At 42.8% G+C, this 24,893-nt stretch overlaps 1 protein-coding gene across 3 annotated transcripts in view; it reads left to right on the top strand.

Annotated features, from left to right (window-relative positions):
• The first annotated feature begins 1,463 nt into the window (after positions 1 to 1,463).
• SNX19 (sorting nexin 19) overlaps positions 1,464 to 24,893 on the top strand; it is a 45,874-nt gene continuing 22,444 nt past the window's right edge. For all 3 annotated transcript variants that reach the window (XM_046015383.1, XM_046015381.1, XM_046015382.1), the window contains exons 1-8: positions 1,464 to 3,654; positions 5,842 to 5,980; positions 7,245 to 7,345; positions 7,461 to 7,580; positions 9,471 to 9,601; positions 10,870 to 10,966; positions 11,394 to 11,574; positions 14,268 to 14,397. In XM_046015383.1, the coding sequence (XP_045871339.1) occupies positions 1,951 to 3,654; positions 5,842 to 5,980; positions 7,245 to 7,345; positions 7,461 to 7,580; positions 9,471 to 9,601; positions 10,870 to 10,966; positions 11,394 to 11,574; positions 14,268 to 14,397 (2,603 nt within the window). In that variant the 5' untranslated portion in view covers positions 1,464 to 1,950. The remainder of the gene's footprint in view (positions 3,655 to 5,841; positions 5,981 to 7,244; positions 7,346 to 7,460; positions 7,581 to 9,470; positions 9,602 to 10,869; positions 10,967 to 11,393; positions 11,575 to 14,267; positions 14,398 to 24,893) is intronic.

Consider the following 24,893-nt stretch of genomic DNA (forward strand, 5'->3'; position numbering starts at 1 on the left):
AACAGTAGGCATGAGAGAAGCTACAATATGTTTGCCTCTTGTTGGCAGAGTTTTTGGTTGTAGTTTGCCTGAAGGTTCCTTTAAACTTCTGGGAACGAATGCTATAATGATGAAGCCTGCTAACATCATAGAGGAAGCTGAAGATGAGTAATCATAAGTAGCTCTATACGAATTATATGCATCCTGTGCCAAAATAAAAAGGATAGCCACATTGCTAGCAGAGCTCTGGGGGACCAAGATGGGGAAGAAAGCTGGCGTCACACCAGCACATTCTAACACACGGTCAGTTCTACTGTCAGGTATTCGATCTTCCTGTAGGTAACTCTGTCTGGGTAGATTTCAAAGCAAATATATTTGAGGACTGTCTGAAAATACATCTCTACTTCCTCCTTCTCTTCCTGTTTATTTGAGAAAGGGGGAAGATGACCTGAGGGAGTTAGAAGATCCACCATAAAGGCTACCTGCTCTGTGAGGTTCCCTCTAAACCACTGGAAGCCCCAGTAATCTGTCCTTCCCCTGAATACCTGTAAGATTTTGCATTTTACTATATACCATACTGACTTGGATTATTAGTTATCCATTCATGATCCAGGAACTTGTCTCCCCATTTAGCTGCCAGGTCCTGTGTTGTTGTTGTTTTGTTTTAAGATTTTATTTATTTATTTGACAGAGATAGAGAGAGCACAAGTAGGCAGAGCAGCAGGCAGAGGGAGAAGGAGAAGCAGGCTAGCCGAAGAGCAGGTAGCCAAATGTGGGGACTGGATCCCAAGATCCTGGGATCATAACCTGAGCTGAAGGCAGCTGCTCAACCCACTGAGCCACCTAGGCACCCCTACCTGCCAGGTCCTTGATGACAAGGACTGCTCTATTCGTCCACTGTTCAAAGTGATTGAATATAGCAGACGTTCAAAGTATCTGATTGCTTGGGTAATGCCACCAGCAAATAACCCCCAAGTCCCAAATATGATTTTGTTACAGAGTATGTGAAATATAAGGAATAAATCTATCTCTATTAATTTTGTACGCCTTGTGTTCTGCAATTCCCGAGAACAAGGTACACAAGCTGTATATTGGGGGCTGCAGGGGGGCCCCAGGAAGGAGAGGGGTAAATGTTAAAATGTATCAAGCCAATGAAAAAAAAAGGCCCGCATGGGATTAAAACAAACTGGATTACTGAGAGTTTGCCTAAGCAGTAAAAAATGCTGGCCGACTCCATTTAATAAAGCTAGAAGTTTCAGTCTTCGAGGGTTACTGCCTGCAAGGCTGCTCTGTGCTCCACAGGGCTTTGGGAACTTAACGCCCACCTTTCAGCACGGGTTCTGCAAGCAAGAGTTTGGGAGACCACTTTCCGCTGGTGCTGTCACGGCCGACCCTCACCACCAGGGGGAGCCGCGGCCGTTCTCCCAGCATGCCCCGCTCTGCCGACGTCGACCCGGAAGTTGTCGCCGGCAGCCGCCGGCCGGCAGCCGTGACAGAAACCGGGCGGCTGATTGGAGTCGCCCGGGGAACCGAGCCCGGGGGAGAGTTCCTCCGAGGGCGGCGGCTAAGACTGTTGTGTTCCCCACAAATCGGGGTTCGGTCTGGGCGCGCCCCCCCAGCGGTGTGTGACCCGGTGTTCGGCGTCTGTAAGTGTTGGGTGAGGGGCGCCGTAGGCCCTGCCCCGCCCTCCCCAGGCAGTGCCGAGGCTCTCCGACCTCTGCATTATGAAGGCAGCGGAGTCTCCCAGAGCGGCGTCTCCGCTGGAAGGGGCTGGAGCGAGGGGGAGAAGCACAGCTGCCTCTGTGGCGTTGCAGTGCGTGTAGGACTCCGAGGACCCAGAGTCCTGCCCCGGTCCCTGAATAGCAACCCAGATAGCCTTGTCTCCATACAGTTAACGCCCCATTCCCGAACTCAGGTGAAGTAGAAAGAGGAGCGATCGATCGTCTGGGTAGCCATCTGCCCCTTTCAGCCATGAAGGCGGAGACCGTGTCCTCGGTACAAGAGGCTCCAGCTGGGTCGAGCTGGAACCTCAGTAACCTGCTGAGTAGCCGGAAGCTGATGGCTGTGGGGATTGTGCTCTGCTGGCTCCTGGTCATCCACTTTCTGGTCAGTGTGTGGCTCCTATGCCTTTTGTCCGCATTGCTAGCGGTGCTGGGAGGATGGCTGGGCTCAAACGCCATTGTGGGGGCTTCAGGTCGATTGCACCTGGAACGCTTCATCCCAGTGGCCACCTGCCCTCCAAACCCTGAGGCAGAGAGGCAACTGGAACAGGAGATCGACCGCACCATCCAAATGATTATGCGGGACTTTGTGTCATCGTGGTATCGCACTGTGAGCCAGGAGCCAGCCTTTGAGGAAGAAATGGAGGCTGCCATGAGAGGGTTGGTCCAGGAGCTCCGGAGGAGGATGGGCATGGTGGACACTCATGCTCTTGCACAGAGGGTTCTGACTCTCTGCGGTTGTCACCTGCAGAGCTATATTCAGGCCAAGGAAGCCCTGGCTGGGAAGCAGAGTGGTACCATTGAGCCCTCCCAGGTCTGGGAGGCTTACTGCCGAGCTGCTGCCCCACATCCTGCTGTACAGAGCGTCACCACTGAGGTCACCTATACACGTGGCATTGTAAATTTGTTGCTTCAAGGACTAGTGCCAAAGCCCCACTTGGAGACCCGGACCGGTCGCTATGTCGTGGTGGAACTCATTACTTGCAATGTAATCTTACCACTGATTAGCAGGCTGTCAGATCCTGACTGGATCCACCTTGTACTTGTGGGCATCTTTTCCAAGGCCAGAAATAATCCGACAGCAGTGGTTAAATCGACTTCCCCGGCCAGTTCCCTGGAAAAGCCCTCAGTGCCCACATCTCTGCCACTGATTGTTGAGGTACAGAGCCTCCCGGAAGTGAGAGCCCCTTCTCCAGCAGCAGCGCCAGTGCTACTAAACTGTAGTGAGCCAGACGGGCCTTCCCACCACTCCCCAGAAGTTGAAGAAGGCCGTGAAGCAATAGAGGGAGAACTGGGGGGCATGCCAGAAGAGAGAAAAGTAGGAAACAACTCATCTCATTTCCTGCAGCCAGATATTCGAGGCCCTTTGTTTTTATGTGAAGACACAGAGCTGGAGTCTCCATTGTCTGAGCTGAGCAAGGAAACCATCATGCTCATGACCCCCGGCAAGTTCCTCTCTGATAGGATTCAGGATGCCCTGTGTGCCCTGGAGGGTCCCCAGTCTCTGGAGTCTAAGGATATTGAGGGATCCGAAGGAATTGAGGGAGCAGAGCCCGAGGAGGGTCCAAGACCAGAAACAGAGACAGGGCTGCTGGTCTCCATGCTGACTTCCTGCCCAGAGATCCACATTGACACCGCGGACAAGGAAGTGGAACAAGGAGATGTCACCTCTCTTACAGCTTTGCTGACAGATCCAGAAAGGACCTGCCTCCCACGACCCTCAGGCTTAGAAAAGGATCTCACCAATGACGTGAGCTCCGTAGATCCTAGTCTGCCACAGGTTCTGCTTTCCTCTTCTCCAACCGGTCCTCTCACCTCAGCCACCTTCAGCTTTGAGCCCCTGAGCAGTCCAGATGGCCCAGTTGTCATCCAGAACCTTCGTATCACTGGTACCATTACTGCTCGAGAGCACAGTGGCACTGGATTCCACCCATACACACTCTACACAGTGAAGGTAACAGGATTAGAATTACGGTCACCCACTCTGGGCTGGGAATGGGTTTGGAGAGCAGAGCCAATGAAACTAGTGTTCTAAAGGAGAGAGGCTACTCTTCATTTACTATGTTCAGTTCAGCAGTCTATATGTGAATGGTCTGAAGATCATTTGTAAAGCAAAGTTGGCTTTTCTTTAGTATCTATGCAAACAATCCTAGAATCTCAGGGTTCTTAAGATACTGAGGGTCATATTTTTCAGTGGCTCCAATATAGAGGCTTGTCCAGAAATTCTCTTTCCAAACTTCCCTGTTAATTTCTTTCTTTGCTTTTTTAATTACTAGCATCTTTTGTACTTTGTTTAGGAAAGATATATATATATATATACACATATATATATATATATATATAAAACATCTCAGAAGGTGTAACAGCTTCCTCACTCCTAGAGGTGTTTAAGCACAGAAGTAGGAACTACTTGGCAGAGATGATATGAAGGGGTTCATGTATTCGATGGTGAATTCAGTTACAGCAGCGGCTCCCTGAAACTGGCGTTACGGTAGACTGCCTCCCATTTACCAGAAGAGGGTATTTTTGTAAATTCTTATTCAGCTCTATCAGAGCCTATCAGAATCTATTTAAAAAGAAGTCCAACTGATTTTTGAGGAGTAGCCAGGTTTGGAAATATATGTGTGTTGTTAGTGTCACTCAGGGAGCAGACCTTTCCACAGAAACTCCCGGGTGCTCCAAGATTGAGAGCCCCACCCTGAATTCTGTCTGGGTCTCTTACCCAGGCCTTTCCTTCGCAGTGCTGGTCTGAGGGACTACTACTTTGCTTATGTCAGTTCATGATGAATACTTAACTCTGGCTCTAGAAAATTTTAATACAGCCTTAAACCCCACCAACAAAGAGATCATTTGTTCCATCACTTGCCCCACAGTATAATACCTTCTCCAAACAATAATGGTAACCTACCCCTAATGAGAACAAGTACATACATAGTTCTTGCACATCATTTCATTATATCTTAACTACTCTGTCAAAAAGTCTACCCTGTACTGAGTTGCAGCTTTCATGCTGCTCAGGGTGTTCGCTGTGGGGGAACATTCAGTACAAGTTCTCTTTTCCCACATACTGGCCCTCCACACAAATGAAGACAGTGAACTTTGACCCCTTACAACATCTCCAGTATTCACGTGACTTCCAGTCATACAGATGATATGTGCTTAGGGAAAAAAAAAAAAAAAATTTAGCTCCAAGAATAATAATTAATCTGCCCAAAGCAAAATAAAAACACATGTTCCTCTAATGCATTCCAGGCAAACAAATGATTTTATTCATCAGCTGTTTTGGATTATTTGTTCTTCCCCCTAACTAACATAAATAATCACTGGTCAAGTATAATGGCAAATGGTTATCCTTTTATAATGTCCAGCCTATAATTTAGGAGTGAAAGAGGTGCTCTTGTACCTTCTGTTTTATACTCTTCGAGATTCGAAAAATATTAATATAGCCATTTTTTTTTAAGATTTATTTATTTCAGAGAGAGGAAGATAAGTGGGTAGAGCAGAGGGAGAGGGAGAGACCATCACAAGCAGAATTCACTCCAAGCGTGGAGCCTGACGCAGGACTTGATCCCTGACTGTGAGGTCAAAACCTGAGCTGAAACCAAGAGTCGGACCCTTGGCTGCCTGTGCCACCCAGGAGCCCTATAGCTGTTTTATAAGTAAAGAAAGTGTTTGTAGGAAGGTGTTTTGAGGGGGAAGGAGGGAATGGAGAATAGCAAAATTCATTTCCCTTTCTGGGCCACATATGTTGGGAAGCACATCTCATTCCTTAATTCAGCTATCCTGGGAATTCAGGTTATTTATTGCAACTCAGAGCAGCAGTCGGATCTAGTAGGTTTAGAAATGGGGCACTTGGGTGGCTCAGTAACGGTTAAGCTTCTGCCTTCGGCTCAGGTCATGATCCCAGCGTTCTGGGATTGAGCCCCACATCAGGCTCCCTGCCCAGTGGGATTCTGCTTCTCCCTCTCCCTCTGCCTGCCACTCTGCCTACTTGTGTATGTGTCACTCTCTGTCAAATAAATTTTAAAAAAGAAAAGGAAGAAATAAACAGAATAGGAACTTTTCCCTCCCTTTACCTCTGCTGTGCTCTTACCTTGTGGCCATTGAGCTGATGCCCTAAACAAATGTGTTCATTCAACAGTATGAGACGGCCCTGGATGGTGAGAACAGCAGTGGCCTGCAGCAGATGGCCTATCACACTGTGAATCGCCGCTACCGCGAGTTCCTGAATCTACAGACTCGTCTGGAGGAGAAATCAGATCTCCGAAAGTTCATCAAAAGTCAGGAGTTTCCCCAGTCCAGACTGCCTGCTTGCTTTACACATCTAGCCCCCTGATCTGAGAGGCTGGAGGCCTATTAGTTTGTGGGGAGGGATAGAGGAGGAAACATAGCAACAAGGCCAGTTTGCTTTCATATGTTTTGGGTTTTAGTGCTGGATAGCACTGACCACATTCTTTCTGAGGCACTTCTTTGCCATTTAATGCTTTGTTCTGTGGCCCATCTAGTTTAAGCTTAAGAAACTTTCACATTTCCACCTGTGTCTGTGAGGTAGGGTGAGGAGTTAAATGAACTTTTCCACATGCATGCAGACATGGATTGCTCTTAAATATTAAAATAGTATTCAGAAATACTCGCCATCCTTCCTTTAACAACCAGGCTTTTTGTGTGTTTGCTATTTGACACCCATAAGGCACAAGAACAGTAAGAAAATGTAATAAAATTTAACTCTAAAAATAAGCTAGTAAGCCAGCTACTTTGTTAAAAAAACGAAACAAAACAAAACCCCACAAAACTGATGATTACCCAAATAAACCTTTTAATAAGTTTAAGCATAAGTTGTGGATTTCAGTAATGCATTTTCGTTCTTTTTGCTTTTTTTTTTAAGATTTTATTTATTTATTTGATAGAGATCACAAGTAGGCAGAGAGGCAGGCAGAGAGAGAGAGGAAGGGAAGCAGGCTCCCTGTTGAGCAGAAAGCCCAATGCAGGGCTTGATCCCAGGACCCCAGGATCATGACTGGAGCCGAAGGCAGAGGCTTTAACCCACTGAGCCACCCAGGCGTTCCTGCATTTTCTTTCTTAATAATAATAGTTACCACTGAACTGAGCTTGAAAACTTTTGCCAGGTTCTCTTCTAAGTACTTTACACATATTAACTCACTTAATTCTCTGAACAGGAATAGATAGCTATCATTATCCCCACTTTACAGAGAGAAAAGTCAAAGAAGGATTAGGCAACTTGCTGGAGGTCATTCTCATAGCAGGGATTGGAGCTAAAATTTAAACTTGGGCAGCTGGACTTTAGCGCCCTCGTTTGTAACTCCTGAGGCATAAGGCTTCCTCTACCTTATCCTGAATACTGATAACAAGAGTAGATTGTATATACTATATCCTTGGGATATATTTGGAACTCCCTAAATAAAAAAAATAAAATCTTAGGAATATATTCAACCATTCTGTTTTCCTTACATATATGATGTATCTTATATGGAATATCTCTCAGTAAATGTTAAGTGAATGATTTTGTGTTTTTGTTTTTTTAAGACGTGAAGGGTCCTAAAAAGCTCTTTCCAGATCTTCCATTTGGCAACATGGATAGTGACAGAGTAGAAGCCCGAAAGAGCCTCCTGGAATCCTTTCTAAAGGTCAGCATCCTTCTGTTTTGGCTGTGTTCTTTTTCTAATTACCAGGTGCCCAGCCAACCTGGAAAGACCTGGGGACCAGAATTTCTCTTTGAAATCCTTCTTGTGTCTTTTGCAGCAACTCTGTGCCATTCCAGAGATCGCTAACAGTGAGGAGATGCAGGAGTTCCTTGCTCTGAACACAGATGCTCGTATTGCCTTTGTCAAGAAACCATTCATGGTGTCCAGAATAGACAAGGTACCATCAGGGCCACTGTGCTCAGCTTTAGTTTCTCACCAGAGTGTACGCAGGGATTAAAAAATAAAGGAGTTTGGGGTTGGGGAGAGACAGCAGAGAGGAGTCCATGGAACGTGGACTAGAATTTTTAAGAACTATTGCAAATATTGGGGACCATCACTTTGCTGAATTACGTTGGGCAACTATGACACTATATGTGTAGACACATCTCCTAGGCAATATTATGATATTGTTATTCGGTGGAGGAAGGTAAGGATAGAGCTGTACCTCCATAGATCGGTGGTGGCAGAAAAGTCTCCTGGAGGTAAAGATCATTCCTGGTGTTGGTCACTCAGGAAAAAGAGCCCCAAGACAGGACACTAAGCTGGATTTAGACTGGTGTGGTGACTCTCTGTTGGAGAACAAAGAATGGAAAGAGTTATACTTTTTTCAAGAGGATAGCTCCGAACCTTTGGAGATGGTAGGAGAAGAGCATTTGTACAACACATTATATCCTGCAAGCAGTGATTACCAGCTGATTTTAGAGTCTCCAGGGCACAAGTCTGAGGTTTATGTTTATCCAAAGATGGCACGTGTTTAAAAAGGTTAGAAACCACTGACTCATTGCAGAAGGTGGGTCTCTCTCTAGATTTCAGGGGATAAAATGAAAAAGTGGAATATCATGTGGTAGGAATTAGGAGACATTCATTGCTATGAAGAAAAAGCTGCAAACTGGAAAGGGAGGGATGAAGTAGAATTCCCAGAATTCCATGCGGATGTGTCCATCCACACAGATGTGTTCATTCACTGACTTACCAGCCACTTACTGTTTTCCTGGTCAAGTATGAGCTTGACCATGAACAGGACTAACTGCTGGTGATACAAGAGTGAACAGAGCAGATAAGGACCCTCCCCACAACTACAATTTTGTGAGCCTTGAGAGCAAGTTAAATTTTCTAAGCTGCATTATCTATTCATGCTGTCCTCTTGTTCTTTCCCTGGTTTGTTATCCCCTGTGCTTTATCGTCATCTTACCCCACCACTTCAGCCTTGTCTCAGCTGTGCTAGTTGTGTTCTTTGTAGAGGATAAACACAGGCAAGAATTAAGGAAGGCATAATGCTGCTGTGAGCCAGCAGTGTTAATTAGCAAGGAGCATCAAAGGAAAAGTAAAGATTTCTTTTTACTTCTTTGGTATTTTAGGGTTTTATTTGTGAATTTTCATTTTTAGCATATATCTATGTGCTGTTTTTCCATTCTGAAAAATACACACAACTCTTGCTCTTCAGTGAGGATTGTTTTATTTGGTCTTTACAAGTACTTTATATCAACTCTTATTATTCCTTAATTTTGACATGAGTAATTTTTGTTACTCTTTCTGTAAAGAAGAGAAATTGTGTGGATTAACTGAAAAAAACAGTTCTTTACTCTGTGAATTATTCTGAGCATGTTAATATTATATATGCTTCTAGAATGTATTTCTTATTTGATAATCTTTACTCTTTCTCTTTTCCATATATTCCTACCTATATCACTTCCATTTATTCATATCTTAGTGAAAGTATTATTGATTTGGAAACTAAAAATCATTCCTTCATAAGCAAGAAAAGAAATTAAAGAATGAAAAGTATTTCACCAGCCTGCAGAACTCCCAGCTTTTTATTTATCTCATTGTTTGTTTTGGCTTCTTTTCCCATGGCATTGTTTGTCTTAACTCTGTGAGGAAGCAGATTTTTATGGCCACTGAGAGAAGCGGGGATAGTTGCCAGGAAATCTGTCTGGTATCTGACTATGCTGATGAAAAGGCTCCACTAGCTAGCCTGGCTATCTGCTCATCTTCATTGCATAAAGCACCATGAGACAACTGCTCATTTGGTGGTTTCTGTCTGACCCTGCACCTCTGACCCCTGCAGATGGTGGTAAGTGCTATCGTGGATACACTGAAGACAGCATTTCCTCGCTCCGAACCCCAGAGCCCCACAGAAGAGCTGAGTGAGGCAGAGACAGAAACCAAGCCCCAGACAGAAGGCAAGAAGCCCAGCAAGTGAGAAACCCTTCGGTCATGCGGGGATCCTTTCCAGTTCTCAGGATGATTGCCAGTCCTCAGCCAAAGCCTATCCCCACTTTCTGGCTCTAGGAAAGAGGAGATGGGTCATACATACCAGTTTTTATACAAAGCCAGACCCCACACTCCTCAATGCTCATCCCAGAGGAGTCCGAGATCCAGCATAGGTATCCCTGCTGAATGTTTGTCTTGCCATGGAAACCCAGGGCTTAAACTGACCATGGAGTTTTGACTAGAAGGAAAACTGTAGAATATGTATATTCTCCTTTTCTATTTTCCTGAAAAATTGAGATGTTTCTTTCCTATTAAGAACTAAGACTTATAACTGATCTCTGTCATCATTTCTGGAAATCTTAGCTCAGAAGATGTACATACTAGCAATAAACGAAAGGGCCAGGATGAACACGTATAGGGCCTATTTTAGGCTATTCTGAACGCACTCGGGTCCCACATTTACCCTTCCAAAACCAGCATGTGGAAGGGAAGGGCATCACACTTACCCCTAACTGCAGACTTCATACCTGGACCTGGACCATTATGAAGAGAAAGAGTGAGTGAGTGCGTGTGTGTGTGCGTGTGTGCGTGCGTGCATGCGCATGTGTTGGAGGAGGGAGAGGGAAGGGTGGAGAGTTTGTATGTCTTTCTGTATGTCTGCCTGACTGTCTTTGTCTATGTTTGTGTCTCATGGACCAGCAATAACACAGCTTTTAGCCTTTTTCAACTGAGCCCATATTTTGAAGGGTGACTGTGATATCTGTGCTTATAAGAGCCTTGAAATATGAGGTTAACACTTGTGGTTCCTTCCCTACTTTTATTTGGAATACTGGGAGAGTAAGTAGATGTATGAAAAGGGCACTAACAACGGCAACAAAAACCTTGGTTTATGCCACTTGTCAATTTAGTCTCCAACAAATTTTTAATGAGTAGATAGTATATGCTAGCCATTTTTTAGCTTATGGAAATACAACCAGGATAGACTGGTCCCTATTTTACATTAGTAAAAGCCTTTTCACAAATGCATTGTGGACATAGCTTAGTGTAGTGGTTGCGCTATGTATTAAGAACTGCCAGAATGTATATCATTTTGGGAATTTCAGGACCAAGTCTCTCCTGGCAATTCTGATCATAGTAAGCTCCCAAGAATAAGTATGGGTGTTCTTGTTTTAAGGTATTAATACTTGTCAGCCCTTTGTTTGGAGATCAAAGCCATAAATTACGTTGTTTCTGCTCTTTTGTATTAATACCAGGTCCAGATTGAGGTTCTCCTCCAGTAAGATTGCTCCAGCACTGAATATCACTGAGGCACCTGAGAAGATTCTCTATGGTCTCCAGGAAGGCAATGTGGTAAGACATTCCTAAATAACTCCTGGAATTAATAGCTGGGATGTTGATCCAGCAGTTACATTCTCCAAAGTCAGGAGAGATAAAGGTGCCTTGCTAAAGGACTTAACCATCATCTAGATCTCTAATTTTTATTCTAAACTCAAGGGTCATGGGCTTGTAATAAAAGGTGGCAGAATGAGAAGGAAGGCCAGTTCCTGGGAGAGAACAAATGACCCAAATGTATTTGCAGTGAATGAGAATATAAAGGCATTATTTTACTTGGGATTTAGGTAGAAAGTGAAAAGTTTCCAAAGGTGGCCACAGAGTTAGTTGGGTTCTATACTCATGATACTTAGTGCAGGGAAGGAATAGGAAGAAGCTGAAAGGCCATGGTTACTCTCCTATTTTCTTCATTCTTTATGTGATATGACACTGGCACGTTCTTCAGGAGTCAGAAATCCTATCCACGTCTGTGATGGAATCCTTTATTGAAAAACAGACAAAGTTATTAGAAATGCAGCCAGCAGAAGCCCCAGGAAAAGATCCAGAACAAATCCCTAAAGGTTGTATGGATGGTTACTTGTCCGATGCAGCTGTGCCCGCCCAAGATCTCTGCAATGGTGATCCAGGTACGTGACAAGATCTCTGTTCCCACAGAGAAGGGAGGCAGGGTGTGACAGTCGGGATTCGTTGATGTAATTTCTTTTGTGTTCAGCTAAGCAAGCCATGTGTTAAACACCAGTGTTTGAGGTACTGTGCTGAGTGCTGGGATACAAAGAATTTGACACAGTCCCCAGAGTTGAGTCAAATAGGAGTAGGGGACAAAAACAGGGAGTTCTGGTCCAGCAAAATAAGGTCCATGAATATAGTATTATCTTATGTTATTTTTGCCATGGTTTGGCATCTTTGGACTCCCTTGACCTACGAACTTTCTTTTATGTCTTTGGTACCCCTTTCCTGGTTTTCTTTCCACCTCTCTTGTGATCTCTTCTTAGTCCTCTTTGTTGGTTCCCTTAGTAGCCTTCCAGAACTTCATTTTTGGCTCTCTGTTCTTACTCGGTGTATTCCCCCTGAGTGTTCTCATTTGTACTCTTGATTTTAAGTCTAACATGTGCTGACGATGCCAAAATATTGGATGTCATATTTCCACTTGCTTACCAGAAATCTCCTCTTTGATGTAACATAGAGCAACTGAAGCTCAAGATGGAATTCTCCCTTTTCCTTGGATCTTTTCCTTCTGTTTTATTTACTACCGTAGCCCGACTAGCTCAGTCGGTAGAGCATGAGACTCTTATTTACTACCGTAACAAGTGACGCCACCCGGTTCCCCAGCATAGAGCAGGAAGGGAGAAGGGATGAGGACAGGGAGGTTTGCTTCCCCAAAAAAATGCAGGTTTTTTTTTTACAGAGGAAGAATTGGGAGCCCTGGGTATTAGTATGTTTGCTGAGCTAGAACTTATAAAAAAGTTTTCAGTTCCACTAAGACAGTCTCCCACTGAAAAGAAAAGATCACAAAATCCTAGGGGGGAGAGGGGAACTGATTTCAGCATTGTTTCTCAGGTGTACTTGAACAGTCACCTGACCTCTGCTATATGGACCTCAGCTTAACTGTGTGAAAAAGCGCACATATCTCATATCTTCCCACGTATCTTACTGGTTAAGTAAATGAAGTATTAAAACAGCAAAAGCATCAAGTTACAAATAAGAGAAAGTCAAGCCTGTAAATTTTGAACATCATATCTCTAAGGGTATAGTTTATGTGTGAGGTTTTCTTCTAGCCCTGAGAAACAAAATGCTCACATGATGCGAAACTTAGTGTTTCTTCCAGAGGACTCTCTTCCCTCTGTTTCTTTTCTTATTTTTTTACTGCTCTGACAGGCTGTCACCACATGGTGGCAGCTCTAGGTAAATGCTAAACCTGAGAAAATCATAAAATCCAGAAGGGTGGCTGATGCTCTACATGGTACTGTTTCCCAAGGAACTGAATATCCTGTCTTTGAGGAAATGACTGGAAATAAACATACCAGTTCCCATGCCCCCTTGAAATGCAGTGCAGAAAAAAAAAAAAAAAAAAAATATATATATATATATATATATAGAGAGAGAGAGAGAGAGAGAGAGAGAGAGAGAGAGAAATATATTAGATGGGATTAAGAAAAAAGTAGGATTTGGTTCTCAAAGATGCATCCAAATCTGAAGTTATTAATGTCCTAAAGAGCCCTTTAGGGAAGAGAGCTTCGGCAAGCTGGCTGAAACAATACGCTTTGGTCCTAGACTAACAAAATTATTGTTGATGATTAATTATGATATTAATCACAGCAGTAGCACCAGATTGCTGAGATTCATTCTGGAACATTATGTATTCCCGGGGACATCTCCTAGGAAGCAAATCACAGATGACATGGGGCCCCCTGAACGGGGTGAAAGAACGGATGCTTCCATCCATAAAGTACATCTGTTCAGGAGACTTCAGCTTAGCATGGGTGTGAAGTCACTTGTGGTCTTTCCGGTCTTTGAGAGAGGAAAGAAATCAGTCATTGTTATGGCATATGTTACCAAAGGTGGAGTGTTCTTCCTCAAACCACATGTTATCTCAAACCAAAAACTAAAGCCTCCTGGATCCCAGCCCAGTAGCTCTGTGTAATGGAGATACTTTCAAAGCAACTTGTTTACAGGAGAACGAATCCCAAAACTTTCCCCAAATCTGTTGCCCACAACATTTCCATGATGCTTTGTGGAGGCCAGTGGAATATAAGAATGGAAGAGACTGGACCTTGCCAGTTCCAGTTAGTCATTAGTTGGGAGCAGTTACTTGGAATAGAATGTATTCCGTTCCTGCGGGGGAAGAACAAAAGAAACAGAAGCTAGATAGGCAAAATAATTATGTGCAAAATCTTTTAGAAAGATAAATATTACTGAGTGACTAAGGAATATAAACAAAGAATTATAAAAAAAATACAGAGCCTGTCACTGAACTTCTTAGATATAAAGTAAACCATCTCTTGATCTGAGTACAGAAGAATTACAGAAATACAAGATGATTGATAAAATGGTGAAGACTCAGTGCATTGAAATATGTTCCTCCAGAATGGGTCTCCTGAGTTACTTTTTTTTTTTTTTAAGATTTTATTTATTTATTTGAGAGAGATCACAAGTAGGCAGAGAGAGAGAGGGGGAGGCAGGCTCCCCGCCAAGCAGGAGCCCAATGCAGGGCTCAATCCCAGGACCCTGGGATCATGACCCGAGCTGAAGGCAGAGTCTTTAACCTACAGAGCCACCCAGGCACCCCCTGAGTTACTTTTGATGCGTTTTCATTCCCCAGGAGCAGAGACAGAGCTAGCTGACACAGCCCTAGATCTGCTCCTCTTGCTGCTGATGGAACAGTGGAGATGGCTATGTACAGAAAACATGCAGAAAGTTCTTCATCTTGTATTTGGGACCTTAGTTCAGAGGTAAGATGGCAGAGTTCTTCATCATGTTAGAGTCTCAGATTGGACAGGGGTTGGATATGGTGCTGAATTCTGTACTGGAGAGGGAAAGTGTAGAGTCCAGGAAACCTGCAGTCATGAGGAAAGACAGAGACTCTGTCATAGGTGCAGAGGGATGAAGACTCCCTAAAGAGTACCAAAAGGCTTATGTTAATCACCTCAACGTCTAAAGTATAAATGGGTCTGCTTCTGTAAGATTTCTGGCATAATCCACTGAGTTACACTGTCTGTGATCTTAAAACACTTCACCTCAACTCTTCCTACTCGGGGATCAATTCTCCACACAGTTATACCCCCGAGACCTATACCTTCCAACTTGTTTCAATGGACATTGCTCTTCACTGACAGTATATTTTTACTGTGATGATAAACAATGAGACAAGGAGAAAACAGATCAGTTCTCTGAAAATAAAGATTGTTTTCTCCAAAAGGTGTGTAAACATTCACAACTAAAGAAGTACTTACACAGGATGATAAGGAGTAAAAGTATTCTTGTATATAAAATGTGGACTGTGATCCCAATACCACTTGCATCTCCTAAAAGATCTGCACATGGATGGAGTTTTTAGCTGCTGACTTCCTAACCATAAAACTGACACAAACTCTGCTAAACTCAGGATGGTCAGAGACACAGTCTCAGAATCAGACAGGTATACACAATGCTTGTGTTTTGACCATTCTTGTTTTGATTTCTCCCTTTTGAGACATCCTGGCAGATCCTAAAATAAGAAGTCAAATTCTGGACGTCTTCTGTTAGCATGTCGCTCATGATAATAGGTCACTCCAAAAAGAAAAACTCTTTTTAAAAACAGAATTATGATGCTGAGCGAAATAAGTCAAGCAGAGAGAGTCAAGTATCATATGGTTTCACTTATTTGTGGAGCATAACAAAGAACATGGAGGACATGGGGAGATGGAGAGGAGAAGGGAGTTGTGGGAAATTGGAAGGGGAGATGAACCATGAGAGACTATGGACTCTGAAAAACAACCTGAGGGTTTTGAAGGGGCGGGGGGTGGGAGGTTGGGGAACCAGGTGGAGGGTAATAGAGAGGGCACGTATTGCATGGAGCACTGGGTGTGGTGCAAAAGCAATGAGTACTGTTATGCTGAAAATAATTAATTAAAAAAAAACAATTAAAAAAAAACACAGTTATGTGTCCATTCTACAAGTAGAAAATCCATTAACAAGGAGCAAGTTAATCTCCCCTCCCACTCTGAGTTACTTAAGATCAGAAAAGCTTAAGGACCTTTAATAATAAAAAGACCTAGTGAAAGAAGATGATGCGCTTTTATATTTGCTGAGTGCTCATCATATGGCAGCACCTGACCTCTGTGTACATATATTTTCTTGTAGCAGCCAAGTGAGGTAGGCAGTCCCATTTTATAGAAGTAAATAGAGGTTGGCAAGGTCAGCTAGCATACATAAGGTCATAGTTAATGACACCTGGACTTTGAAGCTAGATGTGTATAACTCCAAAGCCAATGTGCTTTTTCCTACCTGTTGTAGCTGACAACTGGTCTCCAAGCAAAACGCACATATAAAATGCTGACTAGTTGCTATGCCTTTTGACATTCCCCCGTGTCCCTCCTCCATATTCAGCTCTGCCACTAGAGTGCTTTTTCCAAAAAGCAAATATGAATATACAGTCTGCACTTAATATCCTTCAGTTGTGCCCTATTGCCTACAAAAGTTATTTTTCTACTATGTTTCCCAGAGTTCTAGGGATTCCACAGAGGTGCTTTAGAAGCTAAGGGAAAACTGAGTGGACCATGATATAATCAAAGAAATTTCATTTTGGTCAGTGTAATAGGCTGGGATCTGGGTTATTTTTTGTTTGAGAAAGGGCTCCACTGTGTTTAAATATATATTTCTTATATTAAGATTTCTCCTTTACTATGTAACATGGCTTGGTCCCAGCCTTATTTCTAATTCTCCCCCATGCAAACCATTCATCGTTGGCCGGTACACTTGGGGTCTCTCTTTCTTCAGGTCTTTTTTCATCCTCTTATCTCTACCAGAATGGTCTTTCTCTGTTCATTATTCTCCTATTCATTCTATCTCTCTCATTCTTTCTCCTTCCCTATGTCCAAAACTCTCCCTCTTCTTGTCTGCTTGGCCTACTGCTAAATATTTTTCAGAAAATTAAGCATTACGTGTCATTTATTCTGTGAATCCTCTCCCACCTTCCTCCAGAACTAAGGAGCTCTCTTTATTACTCTCAAAGTTCTGCTGATTATACTTATTACAGTATATAGAGAAATGATTTTCTTTCCCTAAACTAGAGGTCCTCAAGTTGGGGGCAATTTTCTCCCAGGGCTCTTTGGAACATCTGGAGATATTTTTGTTTGTCACAACTGAGAAGAGAGGCAGAAAGCTATTTCATCTAGTGGGTAGAGGCCAGGGATGCTGCTAAACATTCTATACTACACAGAGCAGCATTCTCCCCCCTACCCCCTGCCCCAAACAACAATGAATCATCCTACCCAAAATATCAGTAGTGCAAAGGTGAGAAACTCTGCACTAGACTATCAGTTCTTTAAGGACTGGACGTGGCTATATATCCACAGCAACTTACACGGGACCCAGGACATAAAAAGTGTTCATTAAATGTTAGAGAATAGAATAAACATTTCCTTTCTCATTACCTTCATACTTGAAGTCAAGTCTCTGTATTTTATTCAGTCATCTGTGAATATTGCTAACCGACCCTTCATTTCTTTTTTCCTCTACTAAGTTTCCTTTTGAGGGTCTCCCAGTTGCTTTCCAAAAACTGGAAGATTCTAAAACTAGCTAGTATGTGATAATTGATTACCCTCTTGTCCTTGAAGTCATTTGCTTGATGAATTGGTTTCAAAACATAAGAAATTATTCAGAGGAACAGAAAAGTATAGATGAGTCAGTAGAAATTTTATAAAAAGATTAAGATTCATATATTAAATATATGAAGGTTACTAAAGTTTGAACAACTCAGAATATTAAAGGGCTAAGCCAATACCAGGTAAGGAGAGAGAAATATATTTGAGAATTATAGACAGATCATTGAAAAAGTAGTATCTTACATAGTTAGGGTTCTATGGGAAATTAAATACAAGGAAATTTCAGACTGAGAATTCTAAGCCAGATTGCGTTAACCTCAGTAAGTAATGATTATAAATTCTCTAGGGATAGGGAAGAGACAAAGTGGAGCGGATGAGATGAGCAGAAGTAAATATGTCATGCCCTCTGGTGTAAGCATACTGGTAGACCGTTGTCCAGGCTGTTTGTAGCATTCATCCACTTTACCTTGAGCTACTCTTACCTCTCTGTCCAGCTAGAAGATTGTTTTGGTCTGACTCCTTTATGCACCAGGCTGGTCAATAGAGAATGAAACGGACTCAGTCCTGACTTTTCACATTTTATAGTCTCATGGGGCTTAATACCGAGGGCCTTATCCATGATCATTAAGATAATGCGTGGTGGAGCCAGTAATCAAAACCAGGTAGTCCAAAGCCCAGATTCTTATCTACACCATATACTACTTCTCAGCTATGATTAATCTCTCTGAGCTTTGGTTTCCTCATCTGGAAAATAAGAATAATAATAGTATCAATCTGTTTAGGTTCACTAAATGTGTCCAGTAGATGTTACATCTTAATATTTACACTTTAGGAAAAGGAAGGAAGGATAAAAAGTATTTTCTCTTTCTAATTTCTCCAGCTACTGGCCCCAAATTTGCTCTACTTTTATGTCTTCAGGATGGCTTTTGTGTCTTCAGGATGCCCACTCTATACCAGTCTCCTCCCAGAGCTATGACTGCCCCTGCTGTGCCTGTCTCCGAGTTAACATAGAACAGAGTACCTAACCAATAGAGACTTCATAAGGCCTTTCAAGGTGACTTTGTGCCAATGGGCTCATATGTTAAAGCAATAACCAGAGTGTTCCCATGTCTTACATTGGGAAACAGACCACCTACATCTCTTTCCACCACAGACAAGCGTAGGTTAAGTACACAGAGTTCAGTAGTATTTTAGGATTACTGGTGCTCCTGGTTACATGGGTGGGGAGAACTGCTCGAATCAAGTAGTGCCTTTCCTCGTGAAAAGAACTTTGAATCAGGCTAAGTTTTAACCTTTGTGTCCCCATCTGTTGACACTTCCACTGGAACCATGCTTCTGGTTAGCTGGGTACATAGCTGTCAGGTGAATGAAAATGAGCAAAACCCATAGATAGGTAGCTCACACCGTAAACAATCAGGGAGAGGGCTTACAACTAAATTTCTCTTGACTTTCCTTTTACCATTTTTTTTTTTTAATGAGGTGGCATCTTTATTTGTTAAAGGTGGAAAATTCTGGATGTATTTGAATGAAGCCAATATGAATCTTGTGCAAGAACAGAATATTGTGACTATTGTTTTTGGAAAACTGTGTTATAATTTATAAAGATAACTCTTTTATCTTTTAGTCTGTTATCTTTGTTCACCATAGATTTTTCCAGGCGATATTTTATACCTATCCAGTTGACTAATATCCCTTCCTGTCAAAAAGTTCTTACTTCTAATCAAATTTTATCTTTAAGTCCATTTTTGTTTTGTGTTAGCTGCAATGGAAATAAGAACACAGCCGGCTGACACCCTTCTCACCCTGAGTCTCCACAGACTAGAACTAAGAGTCTCATCCTTCCCCGGTCAAGGTCTTTAATCTTTCCCTAGAAATCATTCCACCTTTTTTAATGATATGTAAACATGCCCTCTTCTCAGATATCTTCTGCTGGGTTCACAGTGCTCTTGAAGCTTTTTTTTAAGATAGGAGTCAAGAAGAAACTGGATATCTGGAAAAAGAACCCCAATTCCCTTTCCAGAAGCTTGAAGGATCTGTGGTCTATGGTCTCGTACCAGCAAGTTCCCCTGTGCATGGTAGACACGGAAAAGACAGGATTTATTGCAGGACTCAAAGTGCAGACCTTGGTGACATTGTCACCTGCAGGATATTTAGTAGCCAACAAACCTTTGTTGAGAGTTTACTTTGTGCAGACACTGTGCTGAACACACAAGCATATTGTATCACTTAAGTCCCCCAAAAGCCCTGCAAAAGAGGTGTTATGATCCCCATTTCAAAGATGAGGAATCTGAAACTTACGAAGAACTGTGGTTATTTAATCCAGATCACAGAGCTATTAAGTATACCACAGGCAGAATTCGAACCCATGTTTGTCTGATTTTTAGCTATAATGACTTTCTCTTTCAGGGATTGCCTTGGGATTTGAAGGGATTAAAAACCAACAAAAATATTTTCCCAGAGTAGTCTATATTCCTCAAGAGAACAGTATCAGTCACTTTGTAAACTCCAAACCATGTTTCTGTGGGTATGTACATTCACATGTAATACAAAGGGTCCTGCAGCATCCTAAAGTCAGCCCATTTTACTTCTCCCCTGGACAGCTTACGTTTCTTTCTATTTTTAAAAAGAGGTTTATACAGTGCTACACTCTTGGGCTTTACTTGCTTTGGTAAGCAAATAAGCTGGAATTTGATATTCCCCCAAAGCTACAGCACCTTCCCTGCCACTCCACCCTACCATTGCTTCTTGGGTAAGAGGTATGGTATGGTCCCTGCCTGCTTCCGGCTTTGGTGTTGGCCTCTCTGAGACTGTCCCCCTGACTGCTGCCCAGGGAGCAGCATGTTTGCTGTGTTTCGGAAACCACAAGGATTGGAGCTATATCCTTTTGCAGATTACGTGGGCTCTCCTTTGAGCACGGTGCTTTAAAGAGAAGGAGTCAGTATTGGGGCCACTGATAGTTACTGCCACTTCTCTAGTCATTGTGAGCTCACCGCAGCTGGGATATCAGGGACGGTACAGCTATCTAGATTTACATTCATCTTTAAAATGTTCTAATTTTTCAACCTCTGCATTATCATCTCTAAGAAGATAAGTTCTGCCTTCAGCTTTGTTTACTCTCCTTGCTTCCTTAAAAGACCTATATATGAGTAACTGCCTTGGACACCAGGGACTCTTGGCAAATCATGAGCGTGTGCTGCCTCACTCTCGAGCTCTCTCTCTAGCCTGCAAAAAAAAAAAAAGGGGGAGAGTAAATTCAACCTCATGACCCCGCCTTCTAAGCCAAGGTTGGAAGCGTTCTGAGCTGAGCCAGGCTTCATAAATCTCCCTTGATTGTTGATGGTGTGGAGAGAGTGGGGGAAGGGAACTGAAGAGAAGTTAGATGCCCAAAAAAGGCATTTTTAAGTCAAAGGGAAGTCTTGCACGCATGCGCGCCTGACCTCATGTGTCAGCTTCTGTGCTGGGAACATCCAATTATGTAAGAAGGAGCACTCCTTGTTTGGAACTAGAGACAAAAGGAGGGGCAGAGGAGTGGGGGTAGCAGACTTAGCCAAGAAGTGAATCCAGCTTGTGCAGACTGTTCATGTCTGAAAACAGAAGAAACTTACCAGTATCCCTGCATGCATCAGAATCAGGGTTAGGAAATTGGACAAATACTCAGACATGACTAGGTTGGAGGGAAAGAGGAGAGATGTACCGTGCTCCATTGATGGTAGAAGGTTTGGGGCAGGAAGATCCAGCCAAGGTAAGGGGTGAGATTATTATGGAGTCCTGATGTAGAGCAGAGGAATGAGAAGAAGCTGGATTGGTTCCCTGCCTGGATGCCCAGAGCAATACCACGATAAAAATATGAAGCAGGCTAGCGGTAGAGTACACGAATGCCACGTCCTGTGGCTCTGCCCTCCCCATGGCCCCAAAGATGGCATCAGACTCTGTGTCAAAAGGGCAGCAGACACATTCCTGGCATCTACATCAGGATTTCTTAAAAGAGTGAGTGAGTGAGTGTATTTGTGTGCGTATGTGTGTGTGGGTTGGGGGGCACGTGAGAATGGAATAGCGTGGTAAAAAGAGGAAGGAAAAAAAGGAGAAGGTTCTGTAACCTGTGGGCAAAGGAGAGTATAAAAGTATGTGGAATGAGGAATTCTATAGAGATGAAGGAGAAAAGGAAGGATGTGTCAGGTTTAAGGAATCCAATAAGCAGTGGACCCAGGAGAAAATGAGATGGCAAGCTCTGGACTTTATGCCAGGCCATGGACTTGTTTTCTTAGAAATGCTGTCTCTACAAACCATCTCTCAGGAAAGGTCAGGAGCAGGCATGTGGAAAGAGAGGAGGGGACCCTTGCAATGGGCTCCGCTGCCAGGCACACTTGTTCATCTTCCTGAAAGACAATTATGAATGATTGACCACATAGTCTGCTTGCACTGATTTTTATAGGCAACTCCAGAATCTTACGTGTTCCTTAAGTGGAGTCCATTCAAGGGCCTCTTTCTCCTTGGGCATGTCTAAGTAGCAAATGGATAAAGGGACTTTCTGACTTCAATTAGATCTTACGGGAAGCTCCAGGCCTCCCACCAAAGGGTACAAGCAAGTGGCACAGGAAAGGAGCTGACATTTATTTAGTACTAACGATACCAACTAAGCAACTCTGTGCTTCATGGACTGATGTGCAGTGCAGTTCTGTGAGATAGACCAGTATTTACACATATTACAAGTAAGGAAAAGGATATTCAGATTAAGCTTCCCAGAATCATAGAGCTAGTAAGTACCAGCCCTGAGATTCCACTGTAGTTCTTCTGGCCTCAAAGCCTGTGCAATTTCTGCTACTCTGTACTGCCTCCCTGCTCTGCAGGGTTTCTCCCCAGGCCGTGGTGGCCACTAGAACTGTCCTCACTTGCAAGTCCCTCTGCCTTATTTACATCTAGTCTCTCTTGCTTTCATCTGCGTGGACTCAGGAAAACATGCATACGATGGTAGTATATAAATTGATTTCCATCAGCATATTTCTGGTTTTTATTCTTAAAACACTCTTGGATCAGAGATAATCTCCCTTAGGTATTCCTGTTCTGCATCCTGTTCTCAGAAAAAGATTTTCAGAGTTAAGATTCAGCATTTCTCAAGGAACATAGATGACAGCTTTTCTCCTTTGCTCCATAAACTTCTCTTCCTTGTAATTCAGTTCTGGCGCCTTGTGGTTTCTTATACCTGATCTCTTTCTTTGAAGTTTCTATAGGAAAGTAGCATACTTTTCAAAAGCCCCAGATACAAACTAAATCTCAAAATTACCTCAAACTAAGTCTCTAGATTTTCCTGCCAGATTATTTTCTTGCCCTCTCATTATTGATTCAAGTAGTTTTTAGGGGTCCTGAAAATAATTTTTTGCTCACGTTGTATTGTGCTTCCTTGGAGGAAAAGGGACACTGCTTGTCTCATGCCTCTCTCACTAGACCTTGACAAAAAGGAGGTTCTCAACTTCTGTAGACTGGGCCTGAGTGGGCCTCAGGAGTCCTATTGTGAGTGGCCTCCCTGTCATTTTTCTTAGGTGTTACTTACTCTACACCCACCTTCAGATGAAAATACCATGTCTTTTCTATCATATACGCACAGTTTCTACTTGAATACATCTTTAAGGATGTAACAGATAGGTGTCTGTGTGTTTCTGCAGTTCTGCCTGTAAATTCTCATACACTCAAACAGAGAGGCAGAATTGGTCATTGCGTCAGTTAAAAATAAAACAGAATCTCATGAGGTATTTAAACCTCAGCACCTTTCTTCAAGTCAAGTTACTGGTATCTCTCCCATCTGTAATGAAATAAATAAGAACCCAGGACAGTTTGAGACTGTCAGGATCCTGATAATTGGGGCCCTTGTCTTATTCATCATTCTGTCATAAGCACCTAATCATATACATGTAAGGCACGTAACAAATTTGGTCCAATGAACATCACATGCCATTCCAGTCAAATCAGTCCCTCTGTTTATCACTAGTGAGGATCCCAGGATTTCTCAATCATGGGGGACAAGAAACACCAATGTAAACCGAATTTCTGTTACATCCCTCCCCAACAGCTCTTTAAGTGAGCACCTCAAATTCGCAGAGCCATAGTTAAGCCTGAGAGGAGGTTTTTCCTTTGCGCCCTTCAGGCCCTCTCCTATCCTAGTGGCACTATTCTTTCCAAAAGAACATAGTGTCCTCTCTGCCATGGGCCTCCCACTGTGAGACCCATCTAAGCTGGCCCTCTCTGGAAGCATGTCCTGCTAGTTTGCTTTTCAGCCTCTTTCTTTCCACACAGGGAAATAGGAATATGGACTTTGAAGTCAGACAAATCTGAGTTCAAATTATACTTTGCATGTTACTATCTGTGTGACTTAAAACAAGTCTCTTAACCTCCCTCTACCTCAGTTACTCTCTAAATGGGAATAACAGTACCTAGCTCATAAAGTTAGTTGGAATATAAGCGATGATAATGAAAGCCTCCTGATGCATTCCTGGTACATGGAAGCACTCAGTAACTTTGGTGAGTTACTGACATATGACATATCCATTTGGATAAGTTCTCATCCCATCTTTACAGGCTCCATGTTCCATTTCCTTGGGGATTCTAAATTGCCAGGGCAGTAACATACCTGATGTAAATATGTTTACATTTTAACGTGTTTTTTTGGAAAAGTCTTTATAGTGTTCTTGCGTTTGGGATCTGTTAGTAGCAAAAGACCCTAGAAGACAGAAATTCTTTTCTGCACCCTTCGAGTCAGGATCCCTTTCTTCATATGATCTCTCTCTCTACACTCTTCCATCCTGTCTTACATACTTAAAGTCTTCCCTGGTCATATCCAGAGCTGAACCTCAGAGTTTCTTCAGAACCAGGGAACTGCCCCTAATCCAGGTGCTCCTAACCCTCTTCATTTGCCTCCTAGGAAATTAACTATTGCAGTTCTTGTTATGGTGACCTCTTTACAAATAATTTTTGAAAAGTCTGTGTAAGATTTGATGCCTATGTGTACTTATTAAGTAGCAGCTGCCTGCTAGCTCTTTAGATCTAATGTGTGACTGTTTCTACTTCAGGGGACTTGCAGCCTAAGAGAATAGAGAACCCTTATGAATCAATTAGAAGTATTGAACAATGTGAGGTTAAATGACGTGGTATAGGCTGTAAATGCAGTGAAAAAAATATTGGGATTCTTGTTTACATAAACGTTAGGGAGGCTTTATAGAGTAAATTAAGTATTTAGAGCTAGATGTAAGATAGGTATCATTTAGACAGTTTTAGTGTAAATATTCTAGACACTAGGCATTTTAAAGAGAGGGGAGGGCATTATTTCTGCTTTTAAATAAAAAGTAATCTTTAAAAAAATTTTTAATATCTTCATCCAGTCCCCGTCTGCGAGAGACAGAGACAGAGTGTGTGTATGTGAGAGACAGTGTTAATGAGCACAGAATACAGAGGGAGAACATTTTGTTAAATAAAAGTGCTGCAAGCTTTTGCTCCTTGGGGGGAGTTAGAACAGGAATTCTCCCTTTGGGCACCAGGTGGTGCTGCAGGTTAAACTATACCCATTTGCCCTCTTTGAGGGAGTATTCTTTTTGCAATTATAGGCCTTGTCTTGGTGGTGATAGTAATGGAAACCATTCCCTGTCTTGTTCCAT

This window comes from Meles meles, chromosome 8 (genome assembly GCF_922984935.1).
Source record: "Meles meles chromosome 8, mMelMel3.1 paternal haplotype, whole genome shotgun sequence".
NCBI lineage: Eukaryota > Metazoa > Chordata > Mammalia > Carnivora > Mustelidae > Meles > Meles meles.